Raw genomic sequence first — 12,470 nt, 5'->3', positions numbered from 1 at the left:
CCACTGAGCGTGACGGCCAGCTGGGTGTCGTCAGCGTATGACACCATGGTCATACCCCACTGCTTGACGACATCAGCCAGCGGCCTCACGTAGAGATTGAACAATGTGGGGCTCAGTGAAGATCCCTGAGGAACCCCGAGATCCAGAGGATGAGATTTTGACTGGTGGGGCGGAATGGCCACGCAAAAAGATCGATCGGCAAGAAAGGAGCGGAACCACTGAAGAGCAGAACCAACGACACCAGCTTCCTCCAAGCGCTGAAGAAGAATCCTGTGCGAGACGGTGTCAAAGGCGGCGCTAAGATCTAATAAAACAAGCGCCGCCGTTTGACCCGAATCAAGCACAGTGCGCAGATGTTCCACCATGAAGAGGAGAGCTGTCTCCGTGCTGTGCCCGGCTCGAGAGCCGTTCTGCGTGGCGTCCAGAATGTTGGCCCGCGAGAGATGGTCTGAGAGAGCCATGTTCACATGGGCCTCCGCTACTTTTGCTGGCCACGGAAGAAGCGATATTGGACGGTAGTTCTCAGGTTTACTAGAGTCCAAAGAAGGCTTCTTCAGGATGGGCATAACCACCGCCTGCTTCCACTTGGCAGGTACCAAGCCTGATGTAAGCGAGATATTAATCAGAGAGCAGACCGGCAGAAGACCAATAGATGATGGGTCTCTAAACACAGCCGGTCTTAAAGGGTCTGCCGGGGAGCCAGACTTGATTCGCTGAGCCAGTTTCATGAAGCTCTCAGAAGATAGGCAGGGAAGAGTATGTAAGACATCCTGCACTGGAAGGTTAAGAGAGCCTCCACCCTGCGGCGTAGCAGTGGGAAAGGCTCGATAGATGGCTTGGACTTTTCCAAGAAAAAAGGCCGCCAAGGTTTCACAATGAGAAATGGAACAAGGTTCATTCACCGAGGCCTTTTTTGCCACCAGATCTTTAAGAGCCTTAAAAATGGTTCTGGATGGATTTGAGCTATTGCGGAATTCCAGGGCATAGAACGCCGCACGGGCTCTGCAGGCGATGGTAGGATTTGATGGTGGCCAGATACCGGACTTTTTTACTGGTATCATATGTTTTCCGCCATTCTCTTTCAGCGCGTCTGCACGTACTTTTAAGTGTACGCAAGGATCCATCATACCAAGGACTGGGGTCCCTTGATCCGTATTTACTCATAGTCACGGGAATGAGAGAATCGAGGGCCCGAGGGACCCATTCACAGAAGAGGTCATAGCCCATTTCCACAGTATCTAACGGGCCCAACGGGTCCTCAGACAGAAGGCGATGAAAGTCCTCGAGCTTTAGTTTAGAAGAGAGAGAAAAAGCGGCTCAAGAGCGAGAGCTGCCTTGGAAACTCTAGCATGCAAAACTGAGGACATTGCGCATTCTCGGCAGTGGCAAGCCGATCTAACCAAGGCTCTTCCCACTGCTGAAAGAGACCTTGCACCACCTCCGGGTTGGCTGAGTTCATCCGCCCTGGTATTCCGGGATCCCGCCCTGTATTTCTCGACATGTCCCTCTTGACAAAGGGTCCACAACCCCACCCCGGGCCTGTTTGTTGAAGTCCCACACGGCGGTGGTGTCTGTGAACACCTGCACTAGCCTTTCGTTGATAGAGGGTAGAAAGATTTTTAATGCTAATCAGACTGCTTATAGCTCTAAAAGATTGATGTGGAGTCCGGTTTCCACCAAGAACCAGAGGCCTCTGATCTCCACCTCTCCTTAAGGCCATCCCATCCCAGGAGTGACGTATCTGCCACTCCTGTTGGATCTGGTTGGGGAAGGGAGAGGGGTCTGCTGTTGAACCAATCGCTGTTTGTTAACCACCACAGCAGATTTTTTGCAGTGCCCTCCGAGATCTGGACTATATCGGATAGATTTCCCTATTGTGGCACCCACTGAAACTTCAGGTACCACAGCTAAGCCCGCATATGCCAGCGGGCATGTGTCACATGCAGGGTGCAGGAGGCCAATATGTTCAGCAGCCACAGAGTCAGTCTCACTGAAACCCAGGATAAAGGCTAAAACATTGCTATCATAGCCTGAATATCCTGGACTCGCCGTTCCAGAGCAAAAGCCAGAAATTGCACTGTGGCCACAAGAACTCCAATGAAAGGGAGTGTCTGAGAAGGGGGCCACATGTGACTTCGGAACGTTTATAGTGAACACCAGCAAGTGCAGAAGGTCCTCTGTAGTCTGGAAGTGGGAGAAAACTACCTTGGATGAGCTAGACTTCAACAGCCAGACTTCGAGATAGGGGAAGATTGGCACTCCTGATGTCTGCAGATGAGCTACAACCACCGCCATCACCTTGGTGAACACCCGAGGGGCAATGGTAAGGCCAAAGGGGAGCACGGTAAACTGAAAGTGCTAGTGACCTACCGGTTAACCGCAGGTAACGTCTGTGGACAGGCAGGACGAGAATGTGGAAATATGTGTCCTGCAAGCCCAACGCTACCATCCAGTCTCCCGAGTCCATGGCAGACCAGGCTGGAGCGCGTATGAGCATTTTGAATTTCCCCTTTTTCCGAAAGAAATTGAGAGGGTGCAGGTCTAGGATAGGACAAAAGTCTCTGTCCTTCTTGGTCACTAGAAAGTAGTAGGAATAGCAACCACAACCTACTTCTGCTGCCAGCACCCTCTCTATGGCTCTCTTGGCAAATACAGCTGCAACTTCCTTACAGAGTAAGGAAAGATGGTCCTCTGTCAGTTTGTCGCAAGTAGGTGGCAAGGATGCATGAGTGGTCACAAAGAGAAGGGAGCAGCCCCACTGGATAATCTGGCGAACCCAGAGGTCAGATTGTTATCGATCTCCAGTGGTGCAAGTGATGGCATATCCTGCCTCCCACTGGTGTAGAGTGAGGAAGTTGGGGGGCCCCTGGGGAGGTACAATGGTGGTGTGCAACTGCCCTGTTCACAGAAGTCAAGGTGCAGGGCTTGTACCAGGCCTGAACAAGACGCCTGTGAGGACTTCATTAAATGCCACAAGTGGTATTGCTCCCTCAAGGCCTCTGTGTGCATGGCGCTACAAATTGATGCAGGTCTTGGCATCGTGTTCATGCTCATGGCACCAGAGAGACTAGGTGCTGGCCTGTCACCGAGTTTTGTCGGTGAAAGGCGCCAAAGGGCTTGAATCCAGTCTTCCTTGTTGACATCCCTGCCACACAAGGAGACAGGTCTAAAAAAACTTTGACAGAAAGTCAAAAAAAGACCATCAAAATGTGACTGAGCATAGCTTTCTCAGGATCTGCGTTGATTGGCACGGAGAGAAAAAAAGAGTTCAACAACGCCACCTACTGGTGCACAGGGGTACTGCCCATGAATCGCCTAGGGATAATTCGAAGGTAGGAAACCTGCAGCTAGATGTCTCTATCAGATCACTTGGACAAGTGCATCACGGAGGGGGGCAAGGGAGAAGCATAGAGCCATAGAGGGGGCAAGAGAAGCAGATGAGGGAAATTGCCGGAAATCCTATGCAGTCTCATGTAGTGCTTAAAGAAAAAAGTAGTGCCCAAAAGTGAGCAGTGGAAGGATGCAAGTAATGAAGGCATGCTTTAGGGGAGGGACAAACACAAGAGGAAGTAATATTCACACAACCTAATGAATAAGCAGCAAAGCAAATGAGTGACATAAAGGCAACCAATGGTAAGCAATGGCAAGCCAGAAGCCCACTGTAAGCTAACAGGTCTTAAATGCTAACAAACAGCTTGCGCCGTGTGATGGGCAAGACCTAAAGACCTAAAGATAAGTCTTTCAATAAAATATCATTCTTCATAAGAACCTGGGCAAAAAAACTACTAGTGTGCACACAAAATATTAAAGAACAGGAATCTTGGAGAGAAATCATTTCCAGGGACCCTTTTCCTTTAAAGTGTCTTCTAAATTGTTCACCTCTCAATAGAAATTGAGGTTATTACCTTTTTAGCAAGCCACATAGATGCATTATGTGATTCCCAATTAATATTGGAGGTGTTAAAATTTAGAACAAGTTGCAATCCCTTCTTTTGAAATGTCATGTTGGGTATTGTGTTTGTCCACTGAAAACGAAATATATACATCTGTTTCTTTTGTATTGGGTGGTCCAAATTTCCTACGTATTGGTAAGACATTTCTAAAAACTCAAAGCTGTTTTTTAAAGTATACAACACTGATTACATCCTCAGCTTTAAAGGTACTGATAGATTTGATTTTTTTTAAGACATAGCAATAGGTCTTGGACTTTTTTCTCCCATTCTTTTAAAAGTGCATGTATTTAAATTAATATGTTTAAATGTACTTTTAATATATTTATATTGAATTTATAGATAATTGTGTCTTAATCACATTTGCTTTTGATTTAACTTGGGGTCAGCAGTATATTGAGTGCACTACTTGTCCTCAGTTGTGTACTGGCACTTCTCCCATCACACATTTGTCCACCAAATATGTTTTACCCTCCAAAAGAAGTGACAAGTGATTCTTATTGGTTTTGCATGGCCACCCAGGATGGTTTGGCAAGAGTTGAGGAAAAGCTGTGCAGTAATCTTATACAACTGTTGAGAGTACCCAGTTTGCCGTGATATATATATATATATATATATTATTGGAGGAGAACTGCCACCACATTCTCTCATCATATTTAGAAATCCTGCTCTATCTGTGATGAGATAGTGGAAAGTCACCTAGGGAAGTCACAACAAAAAAGAGTAGCCAAATATCTGAAAGGATTCTTTCCCTGTTTCAACTATAGAGTACCAGGTCTAAAGTAAAGTCAAAGACATAACTAAGTTTATAAACAGTCAAACTGATTTCATAGTGTATTGCCTCATATGTCCATGCTAACTTAAATATATAGGAAGTACTATTCATGCTGTGAAATTAAGGATTTTTGAACATATGAGGGCAATCATTAAAAAAGATGCCAAATACCCAGTGACCACAGATTTTGAGTCTCACCATCAAAGCAACAGAAACCTGTTGAAATATTTCTGTTTGGATCATGTACACATAGAACAACGAGGGGATAACAGAGAGCTTAAACTAAGAAGACTGGAATCGAGATATATTATAAATCTACAAAGAAAACACCAATCGATCTAAATGAGAGTGAAGAGCTGGGGGTTCACCTGTAGCGTAGGACAGAACACAAGGTCTATATATATCTAAGCAAAAGAAAGAAGCTAAATAAAATGAAATGATATGTGACTAACTGTGAATTAAAGCCCATTCAGGGCAAGATATTAAAAATAAAGCGTGTCCATATAAGGAGCATGATGAATTGTAAGAGGACATAACCTGCATAGTGACAAGAGCTCTGCATAAAAAGCAGAGAAATTATAGAATGAAATTATTGAATAATGCTATGATCATGAAATTACAGATAAGTGTTTTTGAGGTTACATGGACATTAAATGTATTGAATGGCAACGTTACAAGATGGCGCTGACTCACAATGCACGCCCATACAGGGCAAGAGTTTATGACGAGCAATATGATTAGCCCATTGAGGGCGCTATTTTGAATTGTAAACATGAGACAAATGCACGTAGATCGTATAATTGAACAATTTCGCGTGTTTTACATTAAGAACAGTATTACCAGTCTGGCGCTATGATATTGCCTATATATTCCTATGCACGTGTTTATTTACAGCGAGTGGATGGCCGACGCTCCAATTTTGCCTGCTACCTCGTACCTGTACTATACGTTATATGAGTACTATGTTATATACTATATTGGTGCTATGTACATGAACCTGTTGATGACTTACGCTCCAACTATGCCTGCTACCTCATACCTGTACTATACGTTATATGGGTACTATGTTATATACTATACTGGTGCTATGTACATGAACCTGGTGATGACTTACGCTCCAACTATGCCTGCTACCTCATACCTGTACTATACGTTATATTGGTACTATGTTATATACTATATTGGTGCTATGTACATGATCATGTTGAGCTACCTCCCCACTATGCCCCCTTGTTCCCCTGCCCTCCACCTGCCTTTGTAAAGCGCTCTGTTATCTGCAAAGATCTTGTTCGCGCTATATAAAACTCTCAAAATAAATAAATAAATAAATAAATAATGCAATCATTGAATGAGTCTCATAAGAACAGTGTAATTATTGTTCTGAATGCTTTACATTCCAAAATATAAGAATCGTAATGTTAAAAGATGACGCTGATTTGTAACAGAGACCTTAAAGTTGGTTCTTAATGTTATCATGCACTGTGGCAAAGACATGAATAATGCACCTGTAATGGCATTCGTCAACATCGATAAAGGCGGAAAGCCGAAACGCGTTTGTTACGAAATGTACAAATCATCCAATAAATTGGTTTACGGTTCCCCGTGAGTGCTGGTCATAACTTTCTGCAGCGCGCTATTGAGTGCCTGAGCCTACTCATGACCAAGCACCTGCTCGCGAGTGCCGCAGCCACATAAAAATGTGGCATTAATACCCCTACTTTGTGCCCAATGTCTGTGTTTTCTGACTGTAGTTCACTGGGAGCCTGCTAATCAGGACCCAATTGACAGTGATCTCTCCTCTAAATTTACTGTTAAGTACTTTGTACACCCCACAATTGGAAAACTGGGGTGCCATTATAAGTCCCTAGGATATGGTACTAAGGTACCCACAGCATTCGTACACAAAGGGCATCCTATGGGCTGCGGCATGTATTGTTCCAGCCATAGTAACCCATGCAGACAGTGTCTGCCAAGCTGCCATTGCAGTCTGAGCGACAGGGTGCATGCAATACCTACCTGTGTAACTGTACAGGTCTGACCGACAGCCAGCGCTGCTGCCGAACCTAGGCAGTGTTCTGCCCCCGTGCTGATGAGCTTCACTCAAGCACGAGAAGCTGAACAAAGGATTTCCTGTCAAGGAGAGGTGTGATCACCTCTCCTTTACAATTAGGTTGGGTGGGGGTGCTTCCGAGCGCCACCAGACCGCATTGAAAGGCACATTTTGTGACCTCCATGTATAAACCAGTGTTGACCAGTTCAGGAGCACTTGGCACCCGCTCAGGTGTGAAACTACACTAAGGACAGAGGAGGGACCATCCCCCTGTCTAGCTCCTTCCTAGGGAGGTGCCCGGAGCTCCTCCAGGTGGCCACTTGATTCTGCAATGTTAAACCTTGACCCCTGGAAGCATCTGACTGGCTAGGATAGCTGAGTATTGTCCCTGATTCCCTCTGATAGGTTGGTCACCAGAGAATAGGTCCTTCCCCTTTTTAGGGTTACTTAAGGAATCCCCTGAGGGTGGGTTCTTAAACTAGTCCTGACAACTTCTGGAAATGACTGCCTGTCGCTTAAGATTGTTCAAAGACGTACCTGCTGGTGGACACTGGAACTCTTCTGTTCTTCAATCCAGGAAACACGACAAGACTGAATCCTGCTGCATCTTCATCCCTGTGCTTTTCCAAAGATCTGCAACTCGGTGGCCGTGCACCCTCTGAGTAACCAAGAACTCAGCCTGCATCCTAGCTTGAAGGAATCTCCCTTGAAGTGAAGGAGTCACTGCCCTGCATTTGCTGGCAACTCGACGTCCTGTGTGCTGATCCTGTTGTCCTACGGACATCGAGCGGCTCTGCAACACAGGTGGTGGTTTGTTGGTTCTCTAGAGGTTTGACCAGTCTCCCCTGAAAGTAGGGAGACTGTAATCCCTCCCTCTATGGGGCTGAGCTGTCGGGTCTAGAAAACCTGAATCAGCTCACACTAGCAGAGAACGCATTTTTACGCGCAATCACTACCACAGAGGACACCCACCATTCCCCTAAGGAATTATCTGGGTAGGAAAGCTCTAAAGGACCATGCCAGGCCTTGCCCGATTGTACACTGGCGACGACTATGGGTCACACAGGAACTGCCAGTATACACTAAGGGCTTAAGGGATGGTATTAATTTAGATCAATTTCATAAAATTAGTTGGCTCGGAGATCTGAGAGACACACTTTATAAAATGGGTCTATCACACTTGTTCGATCTCCCCTTTACTTCGACATTCTCTTTGAAAAACATTCTCAAAGAGATATATTGGAAAATGGTTTCACAAGAGGAATTCAGATCTCACGACCCTTCCACACTCACCGGGCTCTTCAAATCAAACCATTACCGAGCCAAGAGCCATATTGGGATAAAATCACAAAGCCTTTGGATCGGAAACTTTACTTCCAATTTAGATCTGGCACTTTGCCGTTGAAGTCTTCTCATCTAAATGGGCTCGCACCGGGGATAATAAATGCCCTGTCTGCGTCAAACAAGTAGAATCATATTCCCATGTGCTCTTTGCCTGCCCTGCTTACGCGAGTCTGTGGAAAGTTTGGCTGGCCCAGCTCTGTAAGAATCTGGGCACACGATTATACAAAGAAGCCTTACGAATTTTATGCTCAGACTCCTCTCCCAAATATGCAATCCCTGTGGCCACGTTTTTGAGGTGGATATGGCAGATCCGTTCTAAATTAGCAAGGGCTAGCAATTTCCCTCACTGAAACCACCCATTATCCAACACGAATATGGGGGTAAACTAGGCTAAGTAGGGATCATTTAAGCTCAACAGAGCGTATGAGTTCGATTTCATGCAATGTGTTATTTTTTTTAGCATTGTTTTAATATGTAATTCTTGAAAAGATGGCTTTACTTGCTTTTTTGCACAAATGTATTAACTTAGATTTTAACGTCGATCTTAGCTTTTGTATTCTGGAGCTACTTTTAATCTATTTGGTTTTATCTGTACATGCGTTTATGATTTGCTCAGTCGAATAAAGCTATCTTGAAAAAGTTAATCCCTCTCCAGCCAACGTTGACCGACTCCCTGTGCACTGCGTCTGTTTGGCATTACCAAGGCTTGTTGGTTTCTTCCATCAAAGATCTTCAAGCTCCAAGTAGCTCCAGATCCAGCAGTGCACAGGTCCAAGCACGTCGTCCTGCCTGTATCCTTTTCATCGTTGGCCTTCTTCTCCTGTGTGCTGCTGGGGCTTCCTTGCGACCTCCTGTGCCTGCCGAATGAGGGTCCTTGCGGGGGCTCCTTCGATTCCATCTGGCTTTCCTGTGTGCTGAGGGCCAAATTTTGCTATTTCATAATTCGAACTTCTAAGTACGTGAACAATGGTTTCCTCAAATGAAATCTTTCTTCTTGTACTGTGGTGGTAGAGTGTGTAGATGTGGGTACAAAGTATAATGTATCTGGGTCTATGTGAATCCTCTTCTGAATAATGTGCTCACTCTGGCAATTTAGTTGACGGAATCCTGGCTAATTTCTTGCCTCAAAATCCTTCATTGGTAATGTTATGTTATGTTATAGGGAGGTTTTGTATAGCGCTCAGCTACTCCAAAGGAGTGTCCCGGCGCTTTCAGACCAACAGGTCAGCAGCTAACACATAACACAACAGGAAATAAGACCGGCAAAAAGAAAACAGAAAACTAAAGACAGAACAACCAGGTTTTAAGTCCCTTTCTAAAAGCAAGCAAATTGGCAGTGCTGCGGAGTGATAAGGGAAGAGTGTTCCAGAGCTGAGGAGCAAGCCGTTTGAAGGAGCGTCCACCAGTCCGGGCTTTCTTCACCGCTGGCACCACCGCAAGAGAGAGAGTTTCTGATCTCAGAGCCCTAGTAGGTTTGTAAAAGGCTAGCCTTTTCCGAATATAGGTTGCTCCCGTAGAATAGAGCGCCTTGTGGGCCAAAGTAAGGGTCTTAAAGGCAATGCGCTTTCTGACAGGGAGCCAGTGCAAGGTGGATAAAAGGTCAGAGGCACTGGCACGGCGGGGAAGACCATAAATGGCGCGGGCCGCCGAGTTCTGGACTACCTGAAGACGCTGCAGCAGGTAGTCGGGCAAACCCAGGTAGAGAACATTGGAGTAGTCCAGCCTCGAGCCAATGAGGGCATGGACGGTAATTTTGCGATGGTCAATTGAGAGCAGAGGGAGAAACCTCCGCAGCATCCTAAGCAGGCCAAAGCAAACGCCCACAAGGGCAAGAATAATGTTCCAGGGGTTGTTCTTCAGACAATGTCTTTTTGACATCCAAGCATATTCTCATGATGACACTAAATTTATTTTTTGTGCCAATCTAGTTTTTGAGGCCATCTCTCCTCTTTGATTCTATTTGAGGTCAATGTTGCTGCTGCTGATGTAGGTCCTCTGATTGCTGGCTTAGTGCCTTGGAGTCAGTGATCCTTTCAAAGCTGATCCTCTTTTTGATGGAATTCTTCTTAGGTATCCTTCACTAAGGTTTGTGTAACCTTTGTTCTGTCTTTCAATTTTGATGGACTCACAGTCCTTTGCACAAAGTCTCTTGATAGGTATTCCTGTGCCAGTGAAACTGCAATGCAGTACGTATTGTACCTGACATGGTATGGGTTGTAGGACACCACATACAGGTCAATTATCCTAGATGGGCAATATTCTTCTGCTCCCAATTCAGCTCAATCTTAAAACTCTTCATAAGCAAACTATAGGGAGCTTCTCTTATCAATCCTTGTGTAATAAGACCAACGCTTATTACGTTTTTGTTGATTTGTCCTTTTTGATCTATACTACTTACTCGCCCAACAGATTCATCACAATCTATTGGAAGACATAGGTTGTAGATCCTATGACAATTGGAAATAGCAAATGTGGTTCCGCATGACAGACAATACTCAAAACAACTTACTCTTCATATTCCACTCCTATCAGAATAATTCTCATATTATTTGAAAACTTGAAGGTGAATACTGGACTTGCAGTGTATACCACTACACTATAAATGATTTGTGTTTATTTCTTTTTTATATTTCACTGAAGCTCCAAATAAGGAAAAGTTCCGAGACAGAGTACTGGCTCACTGCACTTTTTCTTCATCGAGTTCCAATTACACACCTCCAATCTAGATGGCAAAAAAACCACAGCCAAAGGTGGAGTGTCTCGGAAGGTATTGTGGGTTTTCATGAGTTGTGATCACAAGCTGTAACACATGCATGTTCAAAACTGAAAGAAAGAATTTGAAGAAAAGCAAACTGCACTATTCCAAATCAAAAATTAGATGGCAGAAGAGAAAACAGTATGTGACTGACAACAACAACAGACTGCAAACACACTTTTCCCACCCCTCAATAGGATCAAGCAGCAGCCTCCGAGTTGATTGGATTGAGAACACAGAAACGTATCCTTCACCAAGCTAATCAGTGTCTGCCTGGGTCTGGAAATATCAACCCCACCACAGGAGCCTTTCAGCCTAAACCCATCAAGCCTTGTCGACAGTGTTTACAAACATGCTGTCTCACCTGCTGTCTGTTGCTCTGGCAAGCAGCACTGAGGTGTTTAAACCACAGCATTGCGTTCATCCGATTTCCTGCCTGGAACTTGTAGGAGTTTCCTGTGTGATGAAAAAAGCAGTCACATTGGAATAGAATAAAGAGTAGGTTAGGGAAGCCAGATGAGGGGAAGAAAGACCATTTGTGAAAAGAAACAGAGCAGAAGGAACATGAGGGGAAACACAGAAAAGAGCAGTTATTTCAAAAAGTTCAGGAAGAATGGATTATTAACCTCTTGAAAGGTTCTTTCTGGTGGATCCTCTACAAAACCACAAAATATTCACCTTTTGAATACCCATATGTGTCAAGCTGGATCAGGAAATTTATTCAGCAATACCTCCCATCCACCAACAGACTTTGCCAAGGAATTCCATGGAAGCTCCTCCCCACCTCCGAAAGGCAAGACATATAGTCACACAAACACAGACGGACTGACTAGTTTTGTGACGCAGAAAGAGTATGGCTATACCTTGATACCTTATAACTTATTTGAAGACCACTCTCCAGAATAGTGAGGCGGGTGAGTGGTGAGGTATCTGGTGAATATTCACCAGAAAGAGCGCTACTAGAGTTATTTTGATGGATACTTCTAACTGCAGATTCATCACTTTTGAATCAGTACCCTCCCAAAAGTGGTGGGTGTGAGGGGTGAACTTTACTCCTAGACGTCCTGCAGGACCAAGCAGCAAAATGATACTTACTGCAGAACTAAGAGTTGATACAGTAGTGCCTAGTTAAGATAGGGGCACATGCCCAGGCAGCAGGTTAGTAGATGTCACACACAAACTCCTCTAGCCAGGGCTGTGATGACAGCTTTATCCCTGGCGGAATGAGCTTGAAGGCTGTCAGGAGGATTCTTTTTGGCCACAGCCTAGCACAACTCACTACAAAGGACAGTATAACCCGATAAGACCCATTTCCGGACTGTCTTTGCATTGTTTGCACCAGAGAAATCAACAAGTTGATTGTCCACCCGCTGTTCCATTGTCCCAGTCTATGTAGAAACCAAGGGCCCACTAGGATCCAACCGTTCTAGCATCTCCTCCTCCTTAGAGGCATGTGGCAGAGAGGACACAGGGGCAGGATGGACTGTTCCACATGAAAAGGAGACACCACCTTTGGCAGAAAACATACTAGTCTCTGATGCACCAACTTGTCAGGGACATAGGTTGTATGGACAGATTAACAGACAATGCCTGACA

At 45.0% G+C, this 12,470-nt stretch overlaps 1 protein-coding gene across 11 annotated transcripts in view; it reads right to left on the bottom strand.

Moving 5' to 3' along the window:
• Window positions 1-12,470, bottom strand: part of RALGPS2 (Ral GEF with PH domain and SH3 binding motif 2) — an 890,309-nt gene that overhangs the window by 25,801 nt on the left and 852,038 nt on the right. For all 11 annotated transcript variants that reach the window (XM_078642169.1, XM_078642158.1, XM_078642140.1 and 8 more), the window contains one exon: window positions 11,239-11,330. In XM_078642169.1, coding sequence (XP_078498295.1) covers window positions 11,239-11,330 — 92 coding nt within the window. The remainder of the gene's footprint in view (window positions 1-11,238; window positions 11,331-12,470) is intronic.

This window comes from Lissotriton helveticus, chromosome 1_1 (genome assembly GCF_964261635.1).
Source record: "Lissotriton helveticus chromosome 1_1, aLisHel1.1, whole genome shotgun sequence".
Classification (NCBI taxonomy): domain Eukaryota; kingdom Metazoa; phylum Chordata; class Amphibia; order Caudata; family Salamandridae; genus Lissotriton; species Lissotriton helveticus.
Note: the sequence above shows the minus strand (reverse complement) of the source record. Positions and strands in the feature narration are given on the sequence as shown.